At 41.0% G+C, this 13193-nt stretch overlaps 1 protein-coding gene across 1 annotated transcript in view; it reads right to left on the bottom strand.

The window, feature by feature from the left end:
- IGFBPL1 (insulin like growth factor binding protein like 1) overlaps positions 1-12629 on the bottom strand; it is a 76609-nt gene extending 63980 nt beyond the window's left edge. Inside the window, exon 1 of the mRNA XM_075851556.1 lies at positions 11887-12629. Within this exon, the coding sequence (XP_075707671.1) occupies positions 11887-12325 (439 nt within the window). The 5' untranslated portion in view covers positions 12326-12629. The remainder of the gene's footprint in view (positions 1-11886) is intronic.
- Between the last annotated feature and the right edge of the window lie 564 nt (positions 12630-13193).

The following is a 13193-nucleotide window of genomic DNA, read 5'->3' on the forward strand; positions in this document are numbered from 1 at the left end:
CACTAGGACTATGCTTTGATATCATGCCAGACTGCATTGAACCATCATTCGACAGTGTGGGTGATAGGTAGTTGATATATGTTGATATATGTTGATATATGTGAATGTTTGAACTATACGCTAATGTTGTTTATCTGATGTTTGGAAACAAATGAGTTTATCTAATATGAGGGATAAAATGTGGTCTGTTTTTCTTGGTTTTTTCTCATTTTTCTCCTTAATGACAGATGGTTAGATTTGTCCATCTGAGTTTAAACTGTGAACCGATCACTCTGTTGCTATGAGGTACCTATCAAGTGATTACATACCTGACTACACCATTGTGCCTGGGATGAGAATGTCGTCCACTCACAGTTCCTGGTTGATGATTATTATTTTTGTGGTTCTTTATACCACAATTTTGCTTTGATTTTTGTAAGATTTAATTTGTCCTTATTTATGTCTTATTTTCATTTCATTCTACTTTAATTTCTTTTTTTCATATATGGATATGATGCTAATAATACCAATGTATAATATAATATATATGTTCTGTACATCTATAGTGCCTGACGAAGGTCCTTTGACCGAAACGTTGCACCAAACCCTTGGCATCTATCATAATAAAAATTTCAAGAAATTTGATATTGACGTCTCAGTGTGCCGAATACTTCTTCCATTATACGATTGGGTTGGGACCCTATTCGTGCACCTTCCCTGATCTTGTGCATTCCGAACCTACCTCTACCTAGAATCATAGTTATATACGACGCTAGGAGTCCCTGCCTCGCTGCCGGACAACTGTCCCGTACTGTAATCATGTTTTCAGTACGGGACAGTAGTTCCACGGAGAGGCAGGGACTCCTAGCGTCGTACATAACTATGATGCTAGGAGCCCGGCTCCCTGCAGTGTGCTCGGTTCAGGACTTGCGGCCGAAATACGTTCCATCCATTACGGAAGTAACATGCTCGTGTGAACCCAGCCTTACTGGTCGCTGTATTTGTGAGTTATCCACTCCCTTCTTGTCCTCAGCTGTGTCATGTGACCAGCAATAGGACTCTCCAAGTGCCACAACATCTCGTGTGGACAGGAAGTCCGTTTCTCCATTCACTACTATTACAGCCTCGATGTGAGTCTTATAGGAATGAATGGAGAAACTGTCTCCCTAGACTTTTGTGATAATAGTAGTCAAAAACTGAACTTTTAGAAAATATAGATAAAACTAAACAGAAGAATATCATACCAACAGTCAAACATGGTGATGGTAGTGTGATGGTCTGGGGCTGCTTTACTTCTGCAGGATCTGGACGACTTGTCATAATTGATGTAACTATGAATTCTGTTTTTTATCAGAAAATTCTGAAGGAGAATGCCCACCCATCAGTTTGTGTCCTAAAGCTCAGGCACCGTTGGGTTATCAAGCAGGACAATGATCCGAAGCATAAAAATATTTTTTTTTTAGTTTCCCAGTATATTATATTATCCTTGAAATGGTGAGATCAAAACCAACAAATAGGCCTACAAAAAATAAGCCCTCATACGGCTAAGTTGATAGAAACATAAAAACTATCGTTTTTGGATGGCGGGGAGGAAAAAACAAAAAAGAAAAACAAAAAAATGGCTGCAGTGCCAAGTAGTTAAATGGGCATTTCATGCTCGAAAACCCTCCAATGTAGCCAAATTAAAACACGATTGCAAAAAGAGTGGGACAAAATTCCTCCGCAGTAATGTAAAAGATTCATCGTACATTATCGCAAACGTTTGATTGTTACTGTCAAGGGTGGCACAACCGGTTATTAGGTTTAGAGGGGCAACTACTTTTCTACATCGGTGATACAGGTTTTAAATAAATCTTTATCCTCAATAAATGAAATAAACATTTAAAATCTGCATTTTTTTATTTACTTGTGTTGTCTTTATCTTATATTAAGATTAGTTAGATGATATGAAACTTTTAAACGTGACACATTAGCAAAAATAGAAGAAATCAGGTGAGGGGCAAATAGATTTTCACTTCACTGTATATGGGCTTTCTTTTTTGTGTGGTGAATGAAGATATCATTTATAACTCCTACACGGTTCTCCTAAACGAGAATCTTTGCCAGCTTAAGGAATATTTACAATTCTTAAAAAAAATAGCTAGTACCATGTAAGATTGAAACTTCTCATTTAAATCGACTAGTAAATTAAAGAGGACCTGTCAGCTCTCCTCTACTTATTCCTCAAAATCTAAATTCTGGAGCTTCTTTTATTAGAATTTTGCATTGTACGGGTCCTCTTATTCTTTGTAGAAATTTTTGAATAAATTGACAACTAGGTGTTGTCAAAGTGGTCTGTACCTACACAATCTGAGACTGTGAGCGCTGATTGGACAGCTTTAGACTGTGTAGGGACACACCCCCAACTGGTAACACCCAATAGTCAATTTATTCATAAATTTACAGGAGAAATAACGGAGGAACGGCATAACACGAAGTTCTAAGTAAAGTTGCTGTAGACTTGGTTATTTATGGGGAATAAAAGTATTTACTAAAACAACATGACAGGAAAGGTGACAGGTCCTCTTTAAAGGTTATGCAAAGCTGGTGATACACATTCCAAAACGGTCTACAGATTATTACAGGATCCGCCAACATACAACGGTTAGGAGATCATACATAAAGCAGAGTAGTGGCTCAGTGGTTAGCCTTATTGTCTTGCATCACTGGGGTCATGTGTTTGAGCAGGGACAACATCTGCATGGAGATTTCTACGGGGGATTATCTATGGGGATAGAGAAGTACCCCCATAAGAACAACAGTATTATTAATGCCACATGGTAGGTGAGGGGCTATGTTACAGATTTTGCATTGTTAGCCCCATGAACCCCTGAGGACGCTACTTAGTAGCGAAACATGTCGGGGGGGCTCTCTGTTCTATTTTAATACATGCTGGCATTAGGGCAATTTAGCAATTTAACTATCTTACTGCCTAGAAATCCGCTGTCGGTGTCGGTGCTTGCTGTATCAGTCTGTCTGTAGACACGGACGATAGACACACGTGTCACTGCTACATTTATTGTTTATACAATCGGCACACTGTTACCAACAGGGACTATCCAAACGGCATACACATATGCACATTGCTATAACCACGAACGGCTATTGACCCCATCCATGCATTGATAATTTTACCCTTTATGTTGGTTTTGTCTGTATGTCTGTTTGCTGTAATAGCACATTAAAGATTCTAAATACAATTTAATGGTAGTTGGGAAATAGGGTCATTTTTGCCTTTGGCATCTTGTTGTTTAATTGTTATATTAGACCTGCTAACTACCAAGGGTCCAAACCTTTTTTCATTTTGAGATTTTGCATTGTGACCCAGGAGCTTCAAGTTATGCCTCTGTTTGTATGTTATCCCAGTGTTCTTCTGGGTTTCCTCTCACACTTCCAAAACATTCTTATAGTTTATTGGCTTCCTATGAAAATGACCACTGAAAACAGAGACTAATGTGAGTGATGACAACTATATAAACTATTTTAATTACTCAAAAATGTAATATTTTAGCCTAAAAAAAACATTAGAAATGCCACTCTGGCACATTGATTTACCTGGCATGCATCACTTTGCTCTTCCAACAGTTTTTAACCAGTTTTAAAAATACCATAAAAATGAAGCACTCAAATTCATGTTCAGCAACAGACTTGGAAAAAAATGCAGTATTTAGTCTTATCTCTTGGGATTTGGAGTCATTTATAAACCATAAATCAAATGGGAGTGCCAGGGGAGAAGGTCATTGCTTCTGCAGGCATTAATAAGTAGGCAGATGGCATGTTTCATAACCCCATGTTCACTGTGTTTTGACCACATCTCCCAAAGGGTGCTTACAAAATTAGTACACTCATTAAATTAGCATACATAAGCAGTTCTTTGTCTCTGACTGCGGTCCTAATACTGAATACGGATGAAAGTCCTCTATTTAAAGTGTTTTAGAGTATGTTCACATCTGCGTTGGAGGCTCGGTTAGGAGCCTCAGTCGCAGATACGGTCAAAAGTGCCGGAAATCAAAAACGCAGAATGCAGTGCTATTGAGTGAATTAAAGTCAATGGCTTCTGTTGGGTGCCATTGGTATTTGCCATGCGATGGATCCAGTGCCTCCGTTTTTTGACGGAGCAGAACATCAGAAAACTAAACGCAAATGTGGACCCAACCTTACTTACGTAATTTAAGACACTGGTGTAAAGGATAACTAGCAAAATGAATGGTACTATGGCTATCCCATGTGATTTGGTCTTCTTGTGATCTAGAGAACTTTAACCTACAACACTTAGGCCATGTTAACACAGCATATTTTTAGGCAAACTTCGGAGCATTAGATGCTTGTTTTACGCTCAGAAATACACTTAAAATAAGGCAGCAAACAGCTTCCTATATGGAGGCTTTTTTTAAAGCTGCTTGATTAAAAAATGCCTCGTAAAAATATGCTTTATAAAAATGTCACTTTTTATGAGCTGTTTTTTTTATTGACATTTCAAAAAAATGGTATGAAAATACACCTCAAAATACGCTTGTAAAAATCAAAAATGCTTTAATCATAGTCTCTAAACACGCCTATATTTCAGAGGCTGTTTTCTCTTGAAATTAACCTCGTATTTTTCAGCCTGATGATATGCCGTGTGAACATGGCCTAAGGCAAGAAAAACTACTGGGCATTACAGCCATGCGTGTATATAAGAACAATGCCACAGATTCGACTATATCCCAGACATACAGTCCCAATGCACTGACAAAGGATGTAGTCTAAAATACATTCCTGGAGTTGTATTGAAGGGTTATTGTATCAGCCGTGATGGCAGCCCGGTATTGTGCTCTTTGTGCATTCGGCTGCTATTGTATTCCATTGTTCTCAGTGGAATTAAGAACTGATGCTTATTGCAAGATGGTATCAGACTATACTTTATACCAGCTCTTAGTTACAGTGCAGAAAAACAAAACACTGTGAGTGGCACAATGACAGACGGTAATAAGTCTGACACTACATCAAAATCTTTTGTTCTGTAGGCCTGTTAAAGGGAACCGGTCACCAGCATTTCACCTATTAAACCAGCAATACCTGGTGGTAGTGGGTGAAAAAACATTTCTATATAACCTATAATTGTCTTCTTAGTCGGCTCTGTAGCTTCAGTATTCAGTTTTTTAGTGTTCCCGAGCTGTATGCTAATGAGCAGAAAAGAGCCAAATCTTAGTTTGAAAAGAGTCAAATCTTCATTTGAAAAGAGTCATACCTTTATTCCTCAAGTCTTTCCGAGTTAACAGGCCGTCTCCTTACTTTTGAGTGACAGCCCCTCGCCTCCCCTCAGCACACAAAAAATCCTGCGCTTGCGCATCAATGCCCTGTTCTGGTGCATGGGTACAGCGGGACACCATAGCAGCGCAGTAACTAGATTTGAGGCCAGGTCGAAGCAAGGAAGGGTTGTCAGACCTTACACGATGGCCGCGTGCGCGCTATGTCAGACGAGATTTCGGCATTCAGGTCGGGCCAGTTATCGACGGTGGGCGCGTACAAGAAGAGGAATGAACGAGACTGCCAGATTATTACTATAAGAGGTCCAAAATGTTTGCAGATCGTTATTTACAGTCGGAGGAGTAGTTTAGGAGAGTGGATAATGGCAATGAACTTTTGACAGCAGCGGCCAGCGAGGGGTGAGTAGACTTCAATAGGTGACATGCTGGTGACAGGTTCCCTTTAATGCTGATCCTGCTCAATACAAACCAGATCCAATTTCTACAAGTGTGCCTGTGTGCAAATGTCCTACGGAGGGCATGCTCCACCAAAAAAAAAAAGAGTTCAATTCTAGTTAGTGAGAGCTCTACTGTGAATGCTTCTATTTACAAGTCTGCCGGGCAGACAAATGCCACAAAAAGATCAGAAGACAGAGGCAGATTTACTAAGACTGGCGTTTCATACACAAGTCTTAGCTTACTGTCCTGCTGGAATAAGATGCAACACACGCCTCTTAAAAAATATGTTGCATCTTTCCGATGGCCGTGTGCCAATCATTGCTTCCCCATCTGACATAAAATAAATTATATTCACTGCTCCTCTTCGCGATCCGCTTTGTGTCCTCTAAGAATGCTGTGGCCTATACAAGGTCCTGATGCCGAGCAGCATCAGAGCCTTATTTGTGACACAATGGTCAATGTGCTGCGTTACACACAATGTTCGGATTCTGCCCGGTGTCAGTACGTTGTATGAATCGCGGCATGCTGAGTGTGCACAATAACCTTAATGGGATGCCAGCACATGCGCATTAGCACACTCTGGGCTCAGGTCCTGTCCTGACCCCATATGGATCCATCTAGCATACATTTTATTCAGTTGTATTAATGCTTTACGTGTTTTGAATTTTGGGCACACCTGGTCATCTAGTACTGAAATTATCTATATCCCTCATGTATAATCATACTTGAGGGGAAGGGATTAATTTTGTACGTACTGATTGGCTTACCCTAAGTGGGAGCCTTAAATATATATACTTACACAATCTGTATGTTATGTCTGCTTGTCAAAGACTCCTGCGTAATTTGAACTGTTGCATGTTCCTATTATTAGTCAATGGGATCTGTTAGAATCATCTAGGATCTGTAACAATGATCATTGATATCTTTAAAAACAGAAACCATGATGCCAGCTGGGACCGAAATCGATCGCGGGAACGGAGGTCACAAACCCCCTGTTCCTCCTCCCTGCTCAACCACAGTGAGGATGACATTGAATGGAACAGCGATCAAGCATGTGTGCTGGAACTCCATTCAAAGTCTATGTGAATGACAGAAACAACTGAGTACAGTGCCAATTTCCATCAGTTCCATAGACATTAAGGGTAGGAATACCCTAGGCGTAAATACTGAGGATTTTCCGATACAAATTTCATTGTGGAAAATCAAAATAACAAATCATACATTCACAGCGGAAAAAATAGCTGAAAAAAACTTTAATAAATTGAACTGTGGTGCAATTTTTTTTTTTATGTCAATTTATGCTGTGGAATCGCTGCTTTTCTGCTGCGGGTTTTCCCCCATTGAATTCAAATGGGAGGTACAACCTGCAACAAAGAGCTATGTGTTGCGACTTTTGCGGCAGAAACACTGCGATTCTGACGCAAAAATTGCAAATAAACAAAACTGAATTTTTTTTATTGTTTATGTGAAATGAATAAAGTTTATATTTACCCCGGCCGTAGCCATGGCGATGCGTCAGGCTCTTCTGAGCGCAGCCCGGCCTCCTGGGAAGACGTTTCATTCCAAGTGACTGCTGCAGCTAATAAAGCCTGCAGTGGTCTCATGGAAATTCTGCCCAAAAAACTGCACCACAATGTGGTGCGTTTTTTTCGATGGAATGTGCTGCGGGTTCTAGATTGGATACGCGGTGTATTTTTACGCAGTATATCAGCCTAATATATTCTTACCCTTAATAAAGTGGCGGTGGGGGTCCCAGCAATCAGACAAATCTCTCAATTCAGTAAAATGTCATTCCTTCCATCAGAGTGACACAGTTTAGCTGAAATAATCCATAAAATGATGATTGTGTTTGGATCTAGTACAAACATATCTCTCCATACTGGTTTAGGTCCAATGATTAGACACTGTCACTGTAAATATTATACTTCTCCTGTTGAATATCATAAGAATTAGTGATCACTTACAACCCAAACTATTAAATGCAGACATAAATAAATTGCATGAAAAAGAGCATAGCTTAGGCACAGCCATAACCACTTGTACATTGGCTAGTGTTCAGATCTTTAACCGCTGGCCTTTTTTTTTGCTCCCGTAATGCAAATAATGGCACAAATGTAAAGGTGCCTTCATACCTGCCACCACTGGCATCATTACAGTGGTCTCGTCATTTGTATACAGAGAGCAAAAACCTCCAGAGCTCTAAGTTCTAGAAATTGTCCTCAGTATTTGCTGTCGATTCAGGTGCCCGCTGCGTGATTATTGCAGCGTACATCTCCACGACAGATTTTCTTTAACTATTTCACTTTTACCTTTATTGAGAACACTGTTGTCTTGTTCCTTCAGACAATGCAATATCCATAGGCTGTCATACAGGCTCCAATTGGTTACGTACGTATAGAAATATTCTCCCCTAGTAACAATTCTTTTAGGGAAAAATACCTTACATACGGAATACAATGAAGCATGTCACAATTTATTTCCGTACGAATCCGCAAAAAAAATCCTTCATATAAAATGCTACACTGTATTAGGCACCATACAACTTGGAGCTTGTATGAAGCCATCATAAGGCCATGTGCAAAGATAACATGGAGCACCAAAGACAGCACAACATCAGAATCATGAAATACCCACATGATCATGTGAATTTAAGCGCATGGCCAGATGTGGCGGAATTACTCTGGAATTCCACTGCGGCCAGTCCGCTGCGGTAATCTGCAGTGGACATTTTCTCCATTGCTTTCCACTGCTTTTTAGTTAGGTTCGTGCACACGTGGCAGAAAACTCCGCTGCGGACCATAGGCTGCAGTGCAGAATTTGGTGTCCGCAGCATACACTGGCTGTTGCGGACGTGTAGCTGACTTGTTTGCGGACTCATTGCGGAATTTCTCCATTGACTTCAATGGAGATTTAAAATGCTGCAATGAAATCCGCAGATGTTATGTGTGTTGCGTTGCGGTTTGGTTTTAAGAACATGATATTTCTTCATTCTGGCTGGACCTATGTATTTCTAGGTCTATAGCCAGACTGAGGCCCCATGCACACTAACGTAAAAATGCCTGTAATCACGGTCGTTATTACGGCACGGGCAGGCCCATAGAAGTCAATGGGGCTCCCGTAATTACGGGTGACTACGTGTGTGCACACGTAATTACGGGAGCGTTGCTAGGCGACGTCAGGAGATAGTCACTGTCCAGGGTAGAAGTTCTATAAAAAATAGAAGTTCCTACTTACCGATAACTCCCTGCTTCTTCCTCCAGTCCGGCCTCCCGGGATGACGTTTCAGTCCATGTGACGGCTGCAGCCACTCACAGGCCAATCACAGGCTGCAGCGGTCACATGGACTGCTGCGTCATCCAGGGAAGTCGGGCTGGATGTCGAAAGAGGGATGCGTCACCAAGACAACGGCCGGGTAAGTATGAATTTCTTTGACTTTTACTAGGAAAAGGGCTGTCCCTTCTCTCTATCCTGCACTGATAGAGAGAAGGGAAGTACTCTTGCGAAGACGCAACGGCTAATTTGCATCAATTTCCTGCCCAATTTAGGCAAAGCCGCAACAGAATCTGCAACGCAGATTATGTGCGGCATTGATGCGGGCATTGATGCGGGCAGTGGCGGCCATGCCCTAAGGAATACTAGCTTGGCATTATCAAGCAATAGGGTATATTCACACAGTGCGGTTGAATTGCTATTTATTGTAGCGATTGATGTAAAATCACAGCAATTTTGGTGTGATTTTGCACGTGCTTTTCACGCGTGTGGTACGCACCTATATTACTCTATGGGGCAGTGCAGACAGTCCATGAGTTTTGCGCAGCGTGAGTGCGCTGCGTAAAACTCACGACATGTTCTATATTTCAGCATTTTTCGCGCATCACGCACCCATTGAAGTCAATGAAAACCACGCAGGTCACACGGAAGCACTTCCGTGCGAACTGCGTGATTCGCGCAACAGCTGTCAAACTCTGAATGTAAACAGAAAAACACCACGTGCTTTTCTGTTTACAAACATCCAAACGGAGTGTCATAATGATGGCAGCTGCGCGAAAATCACGCAGCCGCGCATCATACACTGATGACACACGCAGCTGTTAAGTGCATTTTGCGCACGCAAAACGCCACGTTTTTTGCGTGAGCAAAACGCAGACACTCGTGTAAATCAGGCCTTAATGTTTAAGTTAGGAATACCTCTTTTCATAAAAAAAGCTAACAAACCATGTTTCTATGTATGCTTGAATGACCTCTTGAATATCAGATCAGTAATTTAGTACCCATAACTTGTAATATTATTATACTCAAGAAAGACATCCAGGCCGCTTTTAACTGGTTGCCGACACAGGACAAGAATACTCGTCCTGAGCGGCGGGTACTTAGCGCATCAGGACGAGTATTCTCGTCCTGTGTGACAACCAGTGTCCAAGCGCCATGATGAGCGGGGCAACGGATGCAACGTCTATAATACACAGCCGCAGCCCCACTCTATCGGCGGAGAGAAGAGAAACGTCTTCTCTCCGCCGTTAACCCCTTGAATGCGGCGATCACAGCTGATCGCGGCATTCAAAGCTATAGTGAAAGGGGGTCTCCCCTTTGATCGTGTCACAGGAAATGCCTGTTACGCGATCAATGGCTATATCTGGTATGGGCAGGCAGCCCAGGGTCCATTTAAGGACCCCAGGGTTGTCTGACATATTCCCTGTTAGGGCATACTTAGGTATGCCCTAACAATTGCCTGTGTACAATCAGTACACAGGCTAATGTACTGGCATATAGATATATGCCAGTACATTAATGTTCAAAAATCTAAATGAAAAATCCCTTTATTGGATTTAAAAAAAAAGTTTAATTACTTAAAAAAAGTTTTGTAAAAAAATACACAGAAATACAAATTTTTTACAATAAACATTTCAAAATATAAGTCCCAAAACATGAAATAATATACTCATATTTGGTATCGCCACGTCCGTAACAACCCGTACAATGAATGTATAATGTTATTTATGATGATCGGTGTATGGTGTAAAAAAAAATAAAGCAGCGGGACTGCTTTTTTTTCTACGTTTGTGCCAAAATAAAAAAAAGAGTTATAAGCGCCGGGATGCAAAGAGGGAAATATAAAAAAAATTGTTCGGTCCTCAAGGCCAAAATTGTCCGTATCCTTAAGGGGTTAAACACAAAGAATTAACCATGACAGCGTCCTCTGGCAAGGAGTCCCTTAAGGTCCTTTTACACCGGCCAATTACCGGGCAAACGAGCATTCTGTGAATTCCCGATAATTGCCCTGTGTAAACAGGGCAGCAATCAGCAGATTGCTCGTTCATTGGCTTGTTCATTGGCTGATTGCGTCGTTTTAAATGCCGAAACTATTATGCCGTTTTTAATGCCGAAACTATTATCGTTGTCGACAACACATCTCCCTGTAAACCGGGAAATGTGCTGATAAAAATGGTAACGAGCGCTCGTCCCCATACAAAGCTCCTTGTGAAAGGAGCAAACGAGTGCCGATTAATGAGCTGTCTCGTTGATCGACGCTCGTTTACAAGGCCCACGTCAGGCCGTGTAATGCCACCTTTAGTCTCACTCCAGTACAATATGTTAAAATCCTAAAATCTACCATAAAGGTCAAACTAGCTGTATAGGAACAAATATCAAATAGAGCTGCTATATTTCTCACAGCATATACCTTAAAAGTAAACTTAAAATATATGATAGTTCAGCATAGTGACTTTTGGTCCTATTTGAAAAGGATTAGGTGGGTATTGGTGAACTCTGAACGTACTACATATAAACATACACTGCAGCTCCCTTAGCTGAGATCCCTCAGATTAGTGGTTGGGAACTTGGGACCAAAATAAAGCACATACTCACATACTATATTACAAAGTTTCCGCATGTAGTGTGCTCTCGTAAATAAGCCATATTTAACACCCTTATTTTTCTCAGATAACCCCTTTAATTATTTGTGTTTGTAAGGCTGGAATAATATGCAATTTTTGATGCAGTTTCTAGAGCCAGACACATGAGTTGATACAAATCTAAGTATTTATTTTATACTGCTCATCTTTTTTTTGTATCCAAGAATTGGCTAAAACAACAAGAACTGCATGTGTAAATCCAGCCTTAGGACAAGTAGTGAGTATTCTTGGATTTGACAATCCTAGTAATAAATTAAAAAAAAACTTACCAAATGTACACTCTCCATCATGGACCTTGTGGACAGAACCTTTGCCTTGGCTTTGTGTCTTCCAGCTGTGCAGACGTAGGGCGCATACACTTGCATGGGTCTTTCCATCAGAGCCACATACAGCGCCGTCCTCTTCACACAAGCAGAACCCTGTTCCATCGGAAAAAGAGGACGATCCACTTCCTAAACTTGACCGGCTTACACAGACCATACCAGGAGCACAACGGGCTCTGGTCTCATCTCGTCCACCACATTCTTCTCCTTCTACGCTGAGGCAACGGTCGCAGCAGTCACAATCATCTTTGGTGAGGAGCTCAGGAGCTGCACAGGTGACAGATCTACAGACATTCTTGATACAAGGGCCACAGTCAGCTGCACCAATTTCATGTATCTGGTCCAAACATAAAAATAATGGTAGCAAACATAAGAGGTTCTGCATGTCTCTGGTAACTTACTACTGACTTTGTGCTCAGTGACGGTCTGCGTCTGTTATCCCAAACAAACTGCGAGTGCTAATGGGATCTGACAGCAAAACCATGGACAGCTGGGGCTTAGTAGCCACTCCCCTGGATCACTAATGTGCCAAAGAAGTTTGGAAAAAGGACAGTTCTTTCCATCACTCATTCAGCTCCCATGTACAGATAAACCCAGCAGATTAGATACAGCGATGTTCTAGGAAGGGCTATTGTGGGTTCTGTTATCTTCCTCGCCTTGTAGCCAAGTGGCTATAATACCACTTTCACTAGAAGCTTCTCGTGAGAAAGAAAGCCTCCTCCAAGCTGACTGGTTTCATTGAATAGCAGCAGAGAGAAGACAATAGAGCTTACAAAGGATGTGGAGCCACAACAGAATGCTGCTTTGGAGGCACAGTTATCAAACACGGTCCAGTCGAACACAGTCTAAATATAAACAATAGAAAAAAAATCCTCTCAAATATACAAGAATTGATATCAAGAAAACTATGCAAACATAAAGAAACAAGTGCGTGACGTCTATGATACCATCATTTATTCTAAACAACATTTATAATGTAAGCGCTTGCCATTTATATCTTTTGTCCTTGTTACACAAAGAAAGGATTAACCAGAAATGGGTAATAAAAAAAATATTTTGTATAACGGAAGAAGAAAAAAAAAAGACGTTTTATTTTATTATCTAAATATTCATGTAATCCAGAATCGTAGTTAGACTTTCCATCACCCAGGGTAAACATTCAGTTCCTGCTCCGGTTAGGTTAAGGGTGATGGGTGTCTCTAACATTGATTATGCTTTTGATGCCAGGGGGCACAGTGTAACTTTTTACATGC

The sequence above is a fragment of the Rhinoderma darwinii genome, chromosome 1 (genome assembly GCF_050947455.1).
Source record: "Rhinoderma darwinii isolate aRhiDar2 chromosome 1, aRhiDar2.hap1, whole genome shotgun sequence".
Classification (NCBI taxonomy): Eukaryota; Metazoa; Chordata; class Amphibia; order Anura; family Rhinodermatidae; genus Rhinoderma; species Rhinoderma darwinii.